Source organism: Peromyscus eremicus, chromosome 18, assembly GCF_949786415.1.
Source record: "Peromyscus eremicus chromosome 18, PerEre_H2_v1, whole genome shotgun sequence".
In the NCBI taxonomy this organism is placed as follows: Eukaryota; Metazoa; Chordata; class Mammalia; order Rodentia; family Cricetidae; genus Peromyscus; species Peromyscus eremicus.
Window position 1 is genome coordinate 3,266,096 of NC_081434.1, and position 18,072 is coordinate 3,284,167.

General features: G+C 46.3%; 1 protein-coding gene across 2 annotated transcripts; it reads left to right on the plus strand.

The window, feature by feature from the left end:
• Positions 1–651: 651 nt before the first annotated feature.
• On the plus strand, positions 652–16,420 carry Atp23 (ATP23 metallopeptidase and ATP synthase assembly factor homolog). 2 transcript variants are annotated; one of them, XM_059245293.1, is made up of 7 exons: positions 652–960; positions 2,813–2,858; positions 3,677–3,758; positions 11,239–11,376; positions 13,018–13,101; positions 15,734–16,049; positions 16,125–16,420. In XM_059245293.1, exons 1-6 carry the CDS (start codon positions 762–764, stop codon positions 15,935–15,937), a joined length of 753 nt encoding a protein of 250 aa, XP_059101276.1. In that variant the 5' UTR covers positions 652–761; the 3' UTR covers positions 15,938–16,049; positions 16,125–16,420. The 2 variants fall into 2 exon arrangements, with proteins under 2 accessions (XP_059101276.1, XP_059101277.1); XM_059245294.1 differs by having other exon boundaries at positions 16,194–16,420.
• Positions 16,421–18,072: the final 1,652 nt, after the last annotated feature.

Here is an 18,072-nt window from a genome sequence, read left to right on the forward strand (position 1 = left end):
CGAATTATATAAAACCTGGACGTCTGTCATGAATGCACTAACACGTACAAAGTGCTCTGAACTGCAGACCAGACAACATTAATTTTGAGTAAGTGTTCTGGCAATACCCTGGGGAGCAGATAGGCTTAATCTGGTCCCTGATTATGGATACTGAGGGAAAAAAGCTTTCGAGACAGACACCACCGTGTGAGTTGAGGTTTGGAGGTAGAAGTAAACTGTTTATCTCATCAGTTATTTGTGCTGGCCAGAGAGTGGGGTTGAACAATGGGTCCCGATGAGCTAGATTTTGAGGTGACCAACCCGTCTTTATTATAGTTTCCAAGCGCTTCTGAAAACACTGCCTTTAATTTGGTCTGAGCGGGTAGGTGGGAATGCGAGAAGTAAGAGAGGCCAGGGAACGGGAAGATGGCAGAGACCTCCAGCAGCAGAAAGGAACGAGGTGGCCAGCATTGGCCGGGAAGAGAAGATATGTCCAGGGGTGGGTGGGTACCGTTAGCAGCTCAGGAGGTAGCAGGAGGCTCAGATGCACTTACCGAGACAGGCTAACCACTCCAAAGGACAGCCGCAGTAGACCCGACGGCCCTGAGGCCCCGCCCCCGAAAACCACGCCCACCCAAGCCCCGCCCCGAGCTGCTAGCCGCGAAGCTCACACTCTGCAGGGCTGAGGGCTCGCCCGGCGGAAGCGGCGTCCCCGGTCGGGGTCGGCTGAAGGGAACGAGCCGGAGGAGGAGGCGGCGAGGCCGGCGAGGCCTGCAGGCCGCATGGCTGGAGCTCCGGGCGGTGGTGGGCCAGGCCCCGCGGCGGGGGAGCCGCTGCTGCAGCGACGCGACTCCGGCCAGGGCTCGCCCGAGCCGCCGCCGCCGCCGCCGGCCCCCCGGAAGCCCCGGCAGGGCTTCCTCTCCAGCCTCTTCTCCCGGGACCAGAGTTGCCCGCTCATGCTCCTGAAGACGCTAGAGACGAGTAGGAGCGGTGACCCGGAGGCTGGGGTCGGGGGTGGCATCAGATCCGGGGCCCGGGGAAGGGCGGGGACCCCACTGAGTCCCGGGGGCTCCGCTACAGCCCCGGAGCGGCGTGGGCCTCCCCGCACCACTCTAGCTTTGCGATCGCACGGCTAGGATGTGACCTTTTGGGTCACACTCACTGGTGTCTTATGTAAGTCACGCCGCAGCACCGGCTGTAGGGTAGCGGCGAGAAGAGCTGGAAAGAACTCCGTTTATAATGAATGCACCCCTTCCCGGGGCGGGGCGGGGCGGGGCGGGGTTAACCTTCATTCATTGCACTAGGGACAGAGGAGACACTTTGGAAAAAGCCTGGGTTTATGCACCCAAGTGTGTGTTGCTGGGGAGAGAGCCTCTAGCTTCGTGCTCTCAAAGAGGCCCGTGACTTCTAAAAGGTTTCTTATCATCGCGGCGCGTCAGGCAGGCACACAGGCTCCCGCTGAGCAGTTTCTCGCCAGTCCCAGGGAGACTGCTTTAGATCCTTGCTCCTTTGCAATCGGCATAGGTTGCCTGTCTACTTCAGATTCATTTAGGAAAGTCAGAGTTAAATGTATTTGTCCCAAATAATACGGTTACCGTTTCATAGCCGAATCGGTCAAAATTCAGTAGTCATCCTGTCAAGGATTTTACACTCTTTTTTTTTTTTCAATGTATTTTTATTTTATGTGCATTAGTGTTTTGCCATGGGTGTCGGGTCCCCAGGAACTGGAGTTACAGACAGTTGTGAGCTGCCCTGTGGGTGTTTCAATAGAATTCAGGTCCTCTGGAAGAGCAGCCAGTGCTCTTAACCGCTGAGCCATCTCTCCAGTCCCTTACTCTCATTCTCTTCTTTTTAATTTTTTATTTTTTTATAAAGATTTTATGTGTGCTGTGCAGTGGTGGCGCACGCCTTTAATCCCAGCACTCGGGAGGCAGAGCCAGGCGGATCTCTGTGAGTTCGAGGCCAGCCTGGTCTACAGAGCTAGATCCAGGACAGGCACCAAAACTACACAGAGAAACCCTGTCTCAAAAACAAAACAAAACAAAACAAAAAAACACCAAAACCCAAACAACAACAACAAAAAACAAAACAAAACAAAAAAGAATGTATATTAAAAAAATTTATGTATATAATTGTTTTGCCTGCCAGCATGTGTGTGCACCACCTGCATTCCTAGTGTCTGGTACAGTGAGCCATCGTGTGGGCACTGGGAACTGAACCCGGGTCCTCTGCAAGAGCAACAAGTGCTCCTAACCCCTGAGCCATCTCTTTACCTCCCCCACCCCACCCCTCTCCTTTTCTTTCTCCCAGGGGTGAGGACTGAACCCAAGGCCTTGCACTTGCTAGGCGAGGCTCTACCACGGGGCTGGATCCCTAACCCCCTTTCTTACGAACCATAGGCTCACTCTCTCTCAGCTGCCAGCCCTCATTGGTTGGCGTGTTCTATTTGGAATGTGGTACTCAGAATGGGGCCTGGTGTTACCTCAGAGAACAGCCTAGGGACCACCTTCCTCAAATCTAGGTACTATGCTGGTTTGTTTTCCTGACTGTGGCCCAAGATGCCCCTGGTCTCCTAATGTGTGCTGTACGACAGTGTTTAGTCATTTAAACAAAGCCAGCCTTTGATACTAAGATGCCTGTGGTACCACTTTGGTATTTGTGTTGATGTTTTACTTCATTCAAGACTTGATTTGGTATGAATTTACATGTTTCATGCCCATTTAAAAAATCGGTTTTAAGATAGTATTTGTGAGTTACTTTTGTGATGTCTGCTGTTTGGATGATTGATTGGTACTGCGTTTTCTAATGAGCGTGCTCTTTGCTGTCTTTGTAGATCCGTATGTCAAAGTTCTACGTGATGCCATGAAACACGCAGGTTGGTAAGTAAACCTTTTTAGAAATGTCACTGTGTGTTCTGGAGCCCCAGAACTAAAACTGCAGAGCTGTTATTTATACCTGGGGCTTCTCACTGTGGAGCACAAAGCCTTCTCCGTCCACACAGGCAGGCTGCATGTCTTCCAGGCTGGCCTTGTGCTCTTTGATGGTCTTTTCTCCTGGCTCAGTCTCTGGCTCTGTTGTTCACTTTGAACGTTAGTAAAGGCAGTATTCACAGTTTGTCTTGAAAGTCGTTACCAGACTTGGCCCTTCCATCCCCCGAGCCTAGGGCATTGTGGTGAAGAAACCTTAGCTTGGATTAATTAGTAGGAGGCTTCCAGATATTAACTCAGAACGGAATGACTTCTGATATCTATTTTTTTTTTTTTGGTTTTTCGAGACAGGGTTTCTCTGTGTAGTTTTGGTGCCTGTCCTGGATGTTACTCTGTAGACCAGGCTGGCCTCGAACTCACAGAGATCCTCCTGGCTCTGCCTCCTGAGTGCTGGGATTAAAGGCGTGTGCCACCACCACCCGGCTCTGATATTTACTTCTTATCACTCTGATCCATCATATATTTTCAGTGTGGTCCTAGTCAGGTGACCAGCTCCTTGATGGAACCCTTATAGAATGTGAAGAATGGAATCTGTGGAGATAGTCTCTTTTATTCTACAGGCGAGGAGACTGAGTTCTGACTGTATTAAATAATGGCCTGCCAGACTCCGTAGGGGTTAGTGGTGGGAGGGCCGTGCCGTGTGGTCCAGGGTGTCCTGGCCAGGGCTGATTCCTTCATACACGGTGCTTACACCTCTCCATGCTTTTCAGTGCGGTTGACCAAGGGAGGCACTTTTCTTGTGAAGACTGTGATGGAAATGTCAGTGGCGGGTTTGATGCCTCGACGTCCCAGGTGGGTCCCTTGGCTGAATTGTTTCTCTTTCCTTTACTCCCTTCCGATACTTGCTGAACGCTTTTGACAAGCTGGGCATTCTGTTTGGTGGACTCTGCGTAGGACTTAAAAAAAAAAATCAGTCTTCGTCCTTACCTTCAAGGGGTGTCACCCTTCCGAAGGAGATAAGACACGAACTCCTTAAACAGGAAATTTGAGGCAGGTTAGGATACGTGGTGAGATAGCTTTCTGTTCCTGGAGCAGGCAGCTGAGAAATTCAGCTTACAAGGAGGAATGAGTTATTTTGGCTCATGTCAGCCCACAGTCACTTGACCCTCTCAAATATTATTAAGGACCGGTTTTAATAATCTTCTTCCCAGGGGCTATGAAGAGAAGCTACAAACAGTGTGAATTATTTTTGGGAAAAGTATCTAAGTACACCAAGCTCTTTGTCCATCTACTTTATTCCTCTGGGGTAAAGTTCTGTCTACACAGCTACAGTTCTGTACTCAAGCCCAGCTCCTTTCTTCCCTGATTTCTCTCTACATTTATCTGCCGTCCCCTCTAAGTTGTATCTTAATTCTCTCATCTTAGTTCTGTCCCATCTTGGTCTTTCTCATCTCGCTTTTCCCTATCTGGCTCTTCCTCATCTTCCATCTCATTCTTCTAGGTCTCCATCTAGTTCTCCAGTCAAAATCCTCTCAGTCCCTGAGGTTTACAGTTATATACCCATGCAATAGCAGTGCTCTAGCCAAAGCAAGGTGACCAGGCTTGAATTCTTACAGGGTCGTAAAGGCAGAGAACAGTTTTCTTCAGGTAGTGACCATCAGGCTTTCTTTTACAACCCAAAAGGGGAAGGGTAAAGGGGGAGGTCAATGGTTAATATATCAGAAAAAGGGAATTTATGTGCTCGAACTACATTCCTAGAGGTGGTTAGGTAAATGCTAGGAGTCTATAATGTTAGTATAAATACCACTAAGGCTGCATAAGACAGGAGGTTTGAGCTTAATTTACCTTAATTCAGGAGATTGTTTGGCCTTGGATGCTTGATAGTTATTTTAGATAAATACACTGTTAGGAGTTCTTGGAAGCACACATAGCATACAAGAAAATCACTGTAGGACTTCTTAAGTCATGGCCTGACCTTCGGAAAGGGCCTTGACCTTTCCTGGTAGTAGCTTTTGTGATAGTAGCTGAATTCCATACATTTTCCTGCGGCCAGCAGCATGACCCCGTTGCCTCTGTGGTGTGTGTCCAGTCGGTACTTCATACTGGGGCTGTATATGCAGTGTACAGTGTACAGTGTATGCGGGCAGCAAGGTCTCGACAGCTGCTCAGACCCAGTGATCTGCCTTCCACTGGACCCACTTCGTGTAGTGCCGCAGGACAACCAATCCTCTGGGGCAGGAGAGCGCGGTTAAGAGCGTGACTGCTTTTCCACAGGACAAGGTTCAGTGCCCAAAAGAACAATCAGACTGCAACCCACAGAACCAGGGAGGCTACACAGCAGGGGGGACCCTAGGATGGCTGTGGCTTATAGTAAGTTTTGGTTTACTCAATTACTGGACAAGCCTCAGTGAAACCTTTCACTATTAGGATAAGAATTTGTACTGTATCAAGCTGATAATAGAAAAAAAAATTAAAAATAAAAGAAGAAAAGGGGATAGTATAATGATAGGATAAAAGGGTAGATTGTTGAACCTACTTTTAAACAGCAATGACTTGTTTGAAATGTTTTACATTGCTGTAGATTTTAGTTTATTGATACAAATTTGAAGTGAATTTTGTTATACTGTATATATATTTCTACTCTTGTTTGAGGTATTATGTTTATGTAACTCATTTAGATAGTAATGGATAATTAAAAAATACAGATTAATTAAAAAAAAAAAAGATTCAGTGCCCAGCACCCACATGGCAGCTCACAAGCATCAGTAACTCCAGTTCCAGGGGATCCAGCACCCTCTTCTGGCCCCTGCAGGCAGGCGTGTGGTACACAGACATACATGCAGACAAAACACATATAGATATTTAAAAAAAAATGACAAAGGAGCCAGTCCTTTAATTCCTGAGCCTGTGGAGGATAGTCAAGGTCCAAACTATGGCAGGTGGTTGGTAACCACCATAGGACAGTGACGCGTTGATTGAAAGCTACTAACAGACTCAGCTGGAAGACACAGAGCCCCTGCAAAGGCAAAGACAGACGCTGTTAACCAAGACGCTAGGAAGCCACAGGCGCGAGGAATAGCATGGTGTGAGGTTTAGCTGGAGGGTGGGGACACGTGGGAAATAAGGAGTCTGGAATTGGAAACCAATGTGAGCTGTGTGGTGGGCAGCTGGGAATGCTGAGGTGAGAACCGATACCACATGAGGTAAGGTTGGAACAGAGGGAGGGAGAGTTCTCATGTTCTAGATAACATGTGTCTATCTTGTAGAATGGCGATGGGAACTAAGTTAGCTTGAGAAATAAATTAGCAATTTTATTATTCATTTGAAGTCACCGGAGGGTTTTCACAGAATCTTGGGGTAGCAGGTGGTTCGTGTGATGTGATGAAGGTCGTTGAAGGTATTGCACGTAGCTTTTCCAATTTGAATATATAATCTACGTTTAACTCCACCTAAGTGCTTTTCTGCTGGAGAATTTCACGTGTGTTTGGTTATTCATAACTGTCTACAGAACTATGGGTTTTAGATTAAGACTGGAGTCGGAATCCCAGTCTTTCCGCTTGTTATCTGGGGGCTTGGGCAAATGATTTTTCGTACTCTTATTTCCTCGGTGGTAAATTGGTGATCACGTTACTGACAGCTCTCTGGATAAGTCTGCCCACTCCCCTGCGGTGGGTGGTCTAGTAGATGAGTGTTTTGGGAGCTGGGGCTGTTGCTCAGCTGGTAGAGGCCTTGCCCAACGTGCACGGACCCCTGAGCTCATCCCTAACAACAAATAATCCACGCTCGGTGGCACACACCTGTAATTCTAGCGCTCAGGCGGTGGAGGCAGAGGATCAGATGTTCAAGGCCATCCTCAGCTACGTAGAGAGTGAGGCCAGTCGGACCAGAGATTCTGTCTCAGGAAAAAGTAATAGAGTGAACGTTTTAAAGTCTCCGCCCTCGGCAGTGTTAAACACAGTCGTACACTACTCCATTCTATCTTAAATTGGAGTTTTTATTAAGAAGTCCGTCATCGATCCAGGAAATCAGAAAACCACGGGTATACTTTCAACAGTAAGGGGAGCCTCTGGTTAACTGGTGCTGAGATCTGAGGAGCAGAATGTTCCCAGGACTTGAGACACCTGTGTGGTCCTCTTGAGTGACATCCCTTGTCCTGACTGGGCATCATTCCCTGCTTTTCTGAGTTTTCCCACCCACGTGTGCAGTCCAGGATTGCACTGTCTGGACGCCTGCTTTCATGCTTCGCACTTTGAGTGGTATGGAATGTGTTGTGGACTCGGCATGTGGGCGTACGTCCTCTGTGGTTCTGTGAGATGTAAGATCCTCCAGTACACAGTCCCCTGTAAGTCAGATTTCCATGCTACCGTGTGTCCTCTCCGGTTTACTTAACTTCACCGTTGTATACTATTCCACTGTGTGTTCGCATCAAGGTTTACCCTGTCTGATGTGTTTCCAGCCTTTAATTGTGTGCGGTACTGCTGTTAAATATTCTTGACCCTCTCTCCTGGTGACAGTTACAAGCTTTCCCAAGACTCAGGTCTCTGAGCAGAATTGCGAGCATGGAGCATGCAGAATGCTGGCTGATGACGCTGTGGCGCAGTTTCACACACATTCTCCCGGCTGCTCCTTTGTTGAGGTCCTCTTCCAGCCCTTAAATGTTGACACCCTCAGTCCTTTTTCCTCCTCTGTGTCCTGTGAGGTCCTGTCCCTCTGTGTCCTGTGAGGTCCTGTCCCTCTGTGTCCTGTGAGGTCCTGTCCCTCTGTGTCCTGTGAGGTCCTGTCCCTCTGTGTCCTGTGAGGTCCTGTCCCTCTGTGTCCTGTGAGGTCCTGTCCCTCTGTGTTCTGTGAGGGGTCCTGTTCCTCTGTGTCCTGTGAGGTCCTGTCCCTCTGTGTCCTGTGAGGTCCTGTCCCTCTGTGTCCTGTGAGGTCCTGTCCCTCTGTGTTCTGTGAGGTCCTGTCCCTCTGTGTTCTGTGAGGGGTCTTGTCTCTCTGTGTTCTGTGAGGTCCTGTCTCTCTGTGTTCTGTGAGGGGTCCTGTTCCTCTGTGTTCTGTGAGGTCCTGTCCCTCTGTGTCCTGTGAGGTCCTGTCCCTCTGTGTCCTGTGAGGTCCTGTCCCTCTGTGTCCTGTGAAGTCCTGTCTCTCTGTGTCCTGTGAGGTCCTGTCTCTCTGTGTTCTGTGAGGTCCTGTCTCTCTGTGTTCTGTGAGGTCCTGTCTCTCTGTGTTCTGTGAGGGGTCCTGTTCCTCTGTGTCCTGTGAGGTCCTGTCTCTCTGTGTTCTGTGAGGTCCTGTCTCTCTGTGTTCTGTGAGGGGTCCTGTTCCTCTGTGTTCTGTGAGGTCCTGTCCCTCTGTGTTCTGTGAGGGGTCTTGTCTCTCTGTGTTCTGTGAGGTCCTGTCTCTCTGTGTTCTGTGAGGTCCTGTCTCTCTGTGTTCTGTGAGGGGTCCTGTTTCTCGGTGTTCTGTGAGGGGGTTCTGTCTCTCTGTGTTCTAAGGGGGTCTTGTTCCTCTTTAGGTCAGACTTCTGATTTGAATGCTCATCTGTGTATTCAAATGCTCACTTAGCACTTTTACTTGGATTATCTTCAAGACACCTTAGACTCAATATGGCCAAGTTCAGATTCCTGATTTTTACCATCCCCTGTCTTCACCCAATCTGCGTTTTTTTCTTCCCCCTTTTCTTTGAGGTTTTTTTGACAGGGTCTGATGTAGCCCCAGGCTGGCCTCCTGACCCTCTGTCTTCACCTCCCATGTTCTGGGATCACATGCGTGTGCCATTATGCTCAGCTTGGTTTTTTACACATATCAGTAGATGTTTCTACCATTTAAGCCAGAAACTTATAGATACTTCTGGTTCCTTCCTTGTAAGACAAATTGCTAAACGGTCTTATAAATAAAAAACCTAGAGCCAGATATTGGGGTGAAAACTGAAAGATTAGAGGAATTGTATAAACCACAGCTAGCTTTACCTTACCAACTCCTCAGCCTCCAGAGAGAGCTGCTTTCTGTATACTCACACCTATATGCCTTTCTGTCCCTGCCATCTTACTCCCTCTTTCTGCCCAGCTCTATCACTTCCTGTCTGTCTGTACAGACCTCCAGACCTCTATGGTTAACTAGTGCTGGGATTAAAGGTGTGTGCCACCACGTCTGGCTCTGTTCCCAGTGTGATCTTGAACTCAGGGAGATCTGGATGAATCTGTCTGCTGAATGCTAGGATTAACAACAGCATGTGCTATCACTGCCTGACCTCTGTGTTTAATATAGTGGCTGGCTTTTTCCTCTGATCCCCAGATAAGCTTTTTTGGGGTGCACAAATAAAATATCCAGATTTTGTTCAGGTTACCTCCTAAATTACCTTCTGGCTCCCACCATTCTTGCTTAAACACCTCACCTCTGCCTCTCCCTACAATACCACGGTGGCCTCCATCTGGTTTCTCTGAACCCAGCTTATGTCATCTCCCACTTACTCTTCCGGCTGTCGTAGTCTTAAGGGTAAACAAAGGCATGCCCCTGTTTCAGCACTCTCTTTGGAGGCTTTCCCCTGCTGCCAGAATGTAGGCAAGGTCAGCTTTTCTCGGTCCTGCATTCAGCTTCTCTTACATCCTGTCTTCAGTCCTTCCTCCCCCCTGTGCACACGTTACCCCCCCCCTCCTTTCTTCTGTTTACATTTAACCCCCACTCATTCATTAGGTCAGGTCTCCATTAATTTTTAAAATAAATTTTTATTTTATTTAAACAATTTATTTTATTTTTTTGAGATTAGAATCTAATTTTATCATTTCCCCGTTCCCTTTCCTCCTTCCAAACTCTCATGTCCCCACTGCCCCTGCTCTCTTTCAAATGTCAGTTTTCATTTTTATTTTCTCTGCATGGCTGTTTTGACTGGACGTGTGTCTGTACACCACGTGTGTGACTGGTGTCCACAGAGGCCAGAAGAGGGCGTCGTCTCTCTTGGAACCGGGGTGACAGACGGTTGTGAGCCACCACATAGGTGCTGGGAATTAAACTTGGGTCCTGTGGATGAACAGCCAGTGCTCTTAACCGCTGGGCCACCTTTCCAGCCTGTTTATTTATTTAGTTTTTTGAGACAGACTCTCTAGCTCAGGCTGGCCTGCAGTCGAGGATGACTGTGAACGTCTGATCCTCCTGCTGCTGTCTCCCCAGTGGTGGAAAGACGTGAGTGCCTGGCATGCTGGCTCCTGCCGTGCTGGTGATAGAACCCAGGGCATGCTAGACAAGCCTCACCAACTGAGCCACATCCCCAGCGCCATAGGTCTAAGAGAAGCCTGTCCCAGCTCTCCAGATCGGGCCTGGCGTTCTCATGGTATTTGCTCAAGACCGTCACTGTGTAGTTAGTCATTTTGGTAAATATTTCTTAATTTCTGTCTCCATTAGTAGATTCTAAGTCACTTATTAGATCTTAATGACTGTCAGTTGAGTAAGTTACTGTTGGATGGATGTATATAAAGCATCTGGTAGCTACTGGGTGTCAGGCGCGTGGTAAATGCAGCTGTCACGCCTGGGACTCTTATGTCTTCCTTATTCTTACGGGGTCCTGCTTAGCAAGCCACTGACCTCTTGTTCCTCCCTTCTGACAGTCTTCTGGGGGTGTTTCCGGGAAATTTTTCCTCATTCCAGCCGGATGGGAGTGCTGTCAGCCATTCTTCACTCACTGCTGGCTCTGAAACTGGCCAAGAAGTACTTCCTGTGTATTCTCTGCTGATAATCATCCCCTTTTCATAGTGGAGGGAACGGAGGTACAGAGAGGCTAAGAAACTTGCTCAGGGATCTGGAGCCATGGCCCAGAACACTTAGTGCTCTTTCAGAGGACCAGAGTTCACATCTCAGCACCCTTGTCCGGTGGTTCAGGGTCACCAGTAACCTCAGCTTTAGGGGTGTGAGGTCCTCCTCTGGTCTCCGTGGCCTCCCATACTCATGTCTGTATTACTCCCTAACAAAATTGAAAAAAAAAAAAAAAAAAAAAACACATGAAGAAATTTTCCCAGCTTGCTAGGTTGGCAGGGCCTGGAGCTGTGCTTTTTGTATGCCTGTCTCTTCTCAAAGCCCATTCTTAGAACCACAGAGCTGCAGCATCCGAGACGGACTGGCATGGTCAGCTCAGGGGGTGCAGTATATGAACACGGCCTCAGTTGGTGTGCTGGCGTGGCCTAGAGAGAAGAGGAGGGGTTAGTCACCGGAAGTGGACTTGAGGGCTTGTGAGGGAGAAGCAGGAGTCTTCCTGCTTCCAGCAGGTGGTCCGTGAGAGGGAAGTGGGGCCTGAGGAAAGGGCAGGTGTGCGGAGCGAGCCGACTTCTCCTGTTTTCCTGTCTCCTAGATTGTTTTGTGCCAGAATAATATCCGAAACGAGGCCCACATGAGCAGAGTCGTCACCCACGAGCTCATTCACGCCTTCGATCATTGTCGGGCCCACGTCCACTGGTTTACCAACGTCAGACATTTGGCCTGCTCCGAGGTGGGTTTCATCGCAGAAGATGTCTATTTTCCCCAGACACTGAACTGTTTACTCAGATGCAACTGTTTAAACACATTCCTTTTCTTGCTGTTGTAACTTGAACAGTCTCTTTGTAGAATTGCTATAAACGTTATCTTCAAGACCTAATAGTAGTATCAGCTGATTTAAATCATAATAAACCACTTTCCTTGGGGTACACCGAGGGCTAAATGCCATGCTTGTATAGATTTAAAACAATTATTAATTTTTATTGTTCTGGGATTTGAACCCAGGGCCCCTTGCATGCTAGTCACACCCTGTTAACTGACTACATCCCCAGCCTTGGATTTGCTTTCGCAGTGCTGGGGTACAGCCCAGAGCGCAGTGCATGCTGGGTAAGCAATCCACCGCTGCGTTACTGCCCAGCCCTTCCGGCTTCTTAACCTTCACAGCAGTCCATTGAGGAAGATGATTATTATCCTTGTCTGCTAGATAAGCAAGGTGAAACCCTTGTTTGGATTCTAGAGTTAGTGGCGGAGTCGGGGTTACCAGGGTTCCTAACTAGGTTGCTGTGTCTCAGAGGCAAAGTCATTGTTTGCCCTGGAGTAAAAAAACATTTAGCCTCAAAAAGTACAATGGAAAAAGATACTTAGCATTAATGACTTTGGGTTGCTCTCAGAAGTCCATATGCTCCTATAGTGAGGCATGTATTTCATATTTGAATTTCAGTATTTGAAGAGTACTGATGTACTAATGTAATGAGAAATTAAGGAATTAACAAACCTCAAGCATATACTTTATAACATAGACTGCTTTCTCCTTACCTTGAAATAAAGAATGTGCCCTCCTGCATCTAACTAAAACTCATTATTTGGAGAGTAAATGAAACCCGAGTTTCTGAGTGAGCCTGTTTCTGGTGTTAGGAGTAATGCCTGTTAGCTAACGTGTTAAGTGCTGTGAGCTCCACAGCCCCATGCAGCCATGTTGTTGCAGAGGTAACAAGAATCAGATCGTCCTCTTGGCAGTGAATTACCAAAGCGTGGCTGAAGGCTGTGCCATGTATGGGGGTAGTCCCAGGACTTAGAAAAAAAAAATCTATTAACATCATAAATCAGAAAATACATGCTAACTTCAGGAGGATGGTCTCCATTCTTTGTGTTTCGTATCCTGTAACATCTCATACACAGTCAGGGGTCTCGAGGAGACTCATGACAGCTTGACAGAGTAGGGGAGTGTCTAAGATTTGTTCTGTGGCCAGGGTTACATGCTAGTTTTAGGCACCTCCTTTGGAAAAATGTTTTCTTGAAGTCCCTTTGGTAATTTCTAGAAGTGTTTGTATCTTCTAGAGATCATGAGCTTTAACTGTGAGGCTCAACTCTCTGACTGTTTCAGAAGAGATTGTTTATGTCCGTGAGGCAACAGGTAATGTTGAGAATTGCCTTTGGTGGGCGACTGAACCCCCTGCCACAGAGCCCCTGGTTTGTGTAGTGTGTTCTGCTCTTGCTAACAGATGCTTCAAGAAATTATTTAGAAGAAAGTTTCAGATGCACTGGAGTCGCAGAAATACGTGCTGACTTTGTTCTCTCCCAGTTTTAAACGTTGGCTGGCTGTGGATAGACAGAGAGCCCTTTACCTCTCACGTGCCCTCTGTGTTCGTGACAGATTCGAGCTGCCAGCCTCAGTGGAGACTGTTCCCTTGTGAATGAGATCTTCAGGTTGCATTTTGGATTAAAACAACACCATCAGGTAAACACACCTATGGCATCACTGGCCCTCACCAGTGTCCTGAGTGGAAGTAGTGAGGAAAGAAAGGAAATATGTGGGGCTGGAGAGATGGCTCAGAGGTTAAGAGCACTGGCTGCTCTTCCAGAGGACCTGGGTTCGATTCCCAGCATCCATATGGCAGCTCACACCTGTCTGTAACTCCAGTTCCAGGGGATCTGACACCCTCACACAGACGTACATGGAAGCGGAGCACCAATGAACATGAAAAGAAAGGAGATACACTTAATATCAGGAACTACCTACATAAAGAGAACACAAACTACCTTACTGTTTAGTTGATGGAAATGAGTTCTGTTTCATAGTCATGGGTCAGCTGTGTGACTGTCTGAGAAGAGAGTTACGATCTTGCTCTGGGACATTTAAAAAAAGAAAAAGACTTTTTTATTTTATGTGTATGGCTGTTTTATCTGCATGTACGTGCGTGTGTGTGTGTGTGCATGGTGCCTGTGGAGGTCAGAAGAAGGCATTGGTCTTCTAGAAAGTGGAGTTACGTGGCTGTGAGCTGCCGTGTGAGTACTGGGAACCAAACCCGGGTCCTCTGTAAGAATAACAGGTGCCCTTAACTGCTGAGCCGTCTCTCCATCTCCGTCTCCGGGATACTTTTAAATGGGGATAGGGAGAGAATATAAGTGAAGTCGTAGCCTGCCTCCCTTATATCCTAATAGTGCTACAGTTATATGTATATGTACATATATAATTGACCCTTGTAGACTTGACACACAATACTTTAAGACATAACCTTTCCTTTTTTTTGTTTCATCCCCAAGAGTTCAGATTAATAAATATTACAAAAAAGTCAGTCTTCACTAATTCAAATACTTTTAAAGTTTAGTCTTTGGCCAGGCAGTGGTGGTGCATGGTCTTAGCACTTAGGAGGCAGAGGCAGGTGGATCTCTGAGTTCAAGGCCAGCTTGGTCTACAGAACAAGTTCCAGGACAGCCAAGGCTACACAGAGAAACCCTGTCTTGAAAAAACAAAAACAAAACCAAGAGTTCAGTCTCTGTAAAATCCAAAAATCTTTTAAAATCCAAAATTTCTTTTAAAAATTCAGTCTCTCAACTGTGGGCTCCAGTAAAATGAAAAAATAAGCTAAATACTTTCTTACCTGAAGAGGGAAGAACCAGAGCACAGTCACAGTCTGAACAAAGCAAACCACACTCCAGCAGTACAGAGAGCTCATGTCCAGTGTCTGGGATTCAGTTACAATCTTCCGGGCTCCTCCAAGGGGCTGGGGCCCCTCCTCCGGCTCTGCCCTCTGCGGCACACACAGCTCGTCCTCTAGGCTTGTACAGGGTCCACTCCACTGCTGCTGTTCTTAGCAGTCATCCCGTGGTGCTGCCGTCTCCAAACACTGGGGTCTGCTGCTGCACCTGGGCTGCACTTCCACCAATGGCCTCTTTTCTGTTGTCTTCATGGTGCAAGGCCTCAACTTTTCTCCATGAACCCCTCAATCCTGGGGCTTCCACTGCTACCAGCTGCACCTTCTAGTGGGCTCTCCTGGCCTCTCACAGTGCCAAGCCTCAGCTGCTCTCTGTGACCCCTTCATGCCCTCAAAACCACTGTCACTGGGATGACTACCAAGTTTGGCCGCCAGTGCAAGGTACAACCTTGGCCGCCTCTGAACACAGCTTGCATGTGTTAGCGCTGAGTAGACACTTCCCAGAAGACAGCACTTCAGTGATGCTGGTCTTTTCTTAATCACGGCTGATTCCTCAGCCCCTGCTGAGCAGACATCACAGATTCTTCACAGAAACGGCTTGTGATTTTTGCCAGTTGGAATTATTGTTTGGCGGACGTAGTTTAGTGCCTCAGAGAATGACATCAGGTTATATTCCCCCAAAATAAGAAAATGGAGGTCTTAATTATGTCTAAAGAGTTTTATATTGAACTAACATGTTACATGGTTTGAGAGTTATATTTAATAATTTTATTTTAACTTTTTTTAATTGCAGAACCATTTTAGTTAATAAATTCATCTATTGACAACTTTGAACCTATTTTCCTGGTATGTCAATGGACTTTATAGTTGGCCATCTTGCCTCTATGCCAGGGAGTTTCCTTTTGACCCAGCATTTCAGCCTTTTCTGAACAGGGAACATGGGACGACGACGTATTCTCTTCTGGAACTGCTTTGAGCTGGCATTGGGGCACTGTTGTCAGGGCCCCAAGAAGGCTCAAAGGCTGGTCAAAGGCTGGGCAAAGGGGCGTCTGTCAGAAGCATGTGGCTATCTGATCCTGCAGAGACAGGGAACAATTATTTTAACTTTCAGAATGGTAGAAATTAATAAAGAGAACAAGAGGTGAAATGAATCTATGTTAAAATTTTATTTTGTATGCATTTGTGTTTTGCCTGCATGTATGTCTGTGTGAGGGTGTCAGATCCCCTGGGACTGGAGTTATAGACAGCTGTGAGCTGCCATGTCCAGGGTGCTGGGAATTGAACCCAGGTCCTCTGGAAGAGCAGCCAGTGCTCTTAACTGCTGAGCCATCTCTCTAACCCTGGAGAAATGAATCTTAATTTAGGTACTATATAATGGCATCATGTGATTACATTTCACATGAAGTGAAAACGATGTGCTCTCCCTTTCCTTAGACTTGTGTGCGGGACAGAGCTGTCCTTTCCATCTTGGCTGTTCGGAACATCAGCAGAGAAGAGGCCCAGAAGGCCGTGGATGACGTTTTTGAGTCTTGTTTCAATGACCGTGAGCCTTTTGGCAGGATCCCACATACTAAGACATACGCCAGATACGCTCACAGGGACTTTCAGAACCGTGATCGATACTACTCGAACATATGAAGATGGTGACGTCAGTATCTCTGAACATCAGGACCATGAGGGGAAATGAGGTTCTTAGACATAGATGTATACAATGTAAATGATCAGTTAAGCACTGGACACAGTGCAGAAGGTGAACTGTGGTTCTTAGACACAGTGTATGATCACACAGTAAATGATCAGTTAAGCACTGGACACAGTGCAGAAGGTGAGATGTTCTTAGACACAGATGTATACAATGTAAATGATCAGTTAAGCACTGGACACAGTGCAGAAGGTGAGATGTTCTTAGACACAGATGTATACAATGTAAATGATCAGTTAAGCACTGGACACAGTGCAGAAGGTGAGACGTTCTTAGACACAGATGTATACAATGTAAATGATCAGTTAAGCACTGGACACAGTGCAGAAGGTGAGATGTTCTTAGACACAGATGTATACAATGTAAATGATCAGTTAAGCACTGGACACAGTGCAGAAGGTGAGACGTTCTTAGACACAGATGTATATATACAATGTAAATGGTCACTTCTGATATAGTGAAGAAGGTGCTGGTTTTAGCATTTGACTACAAAAAATGGATATGGCAAAAAAGGAACTCCTTAAACTGCAAGGCAAAATTGGATGTTTATAGCTAATAATTTAGTAAATAAGGTAAAAAAATGACATTTTTGTATTTTCTACAGTATACTTATTTTTTAAATGCTTTAGTTTTGTAATTTGTTCTTACTATATGAGATTATTTTAAAAGTTGATTATGAAATCTATGATGCATGCCCCTGTGTGATGGTGGTGGGAGATCAAAGTATTTACATACAATAGATGATCACATTATAGGACATTTATGAGATGTTGTCATGATCAAAATGCAAAGAATGAAAGTTGGGAATAATTCATTCAAGGTCAGTGTCATTTTCTCTCTGTTCATTGTATGTGTGTGGGGACTTCATGACTTAATTTCCTGGGGACAGTCTGATAATTAGATACTTTACTTACATTTCTTTTAGATTTTATTTTTTATTTTATATATATGGGTGCTTTGTATGTATGTCTGTGTATTACATATTTGTCTAGTACCTGAGGAGGCCAGAAGAGGGCCTTGGATCCCCTAGAACTGGATTTATAGATGATTATCCATTGTGTGGGTACTGGGAATTGGACTCAGGTCCTTTTGGAGAGTAACTAGTGCTCTTAACTGCTGAGCTATCTCTTCAGTCCCCCTTACTAGACTTTTTAAAACATTAAGGTACTATGTTCAACCTATAATGCAATTTAGTTTAATTTTTATATATTTATAATTTTTTTTTTTGAGCTCAGGACTGAACCCAGGGCCTTGTGCTTGCTAGGCAAGCGCACTACCACTGAGCTAAATCCCCAACTCCATAAATTTTTTTATATAATAATTTTAAAATATTTTGTTAGTCTACATATCTGAATTTTAGATGCAGAAAATGTCTTTCTAGCCAGTGTGGTGGTGTGCATAAAATCCTAGTCATGGAAGGTGGAGGCAGGAGGATCAGGAATAAAAGGCCAGTGTTGGCTATATAGTGAATCCAAGACTAATGTGGGCTACGTGAGACTTTGTCTCAACGGGAAAAAGAGAACATTGTCCTCTCAGCCACACTTCCACCGATTAAGTCTGGACTGAGACATCCGTGGATGTGGCTGAGTAGAGAATGCGTGTGGTGTGATCTTTCCAACTAAAATGGAAACTGTGCAGTCAATTTTTTTCTTAGTGTGTATTTGTGTACAAAGTACCAGGCTTCATAGTGACATTTTTATTCAGTCGTGTGCTGTGACCACATTCACCTCCACAACTGTAAAGATCTCCTGTTTCCTGGGATTCATTCCTCTTCCTACTTAGTTCTACCCACCCCTCACACACATATACTCACACTCTCTCTTTAGCTTCCACATGTGAGAGAACACATATTTTTATGAATCTGACTTATCTCATTTAATTTGCTGCTTCTCCAGCATCTATCCATTTTCCAGCAAAGGATGGAATTTCACCCTTTCTGGCTCTTTTAAATCGTCTGCACTGCACCTATACCACATCCACCTTAAACCCTTTCCTGTGGTGACAGGCTGTTCCGTTACAGGCTCTTGTGAGTAATGCTGCAGTAACCATGCATCTAATGTGGCGGCTTAGC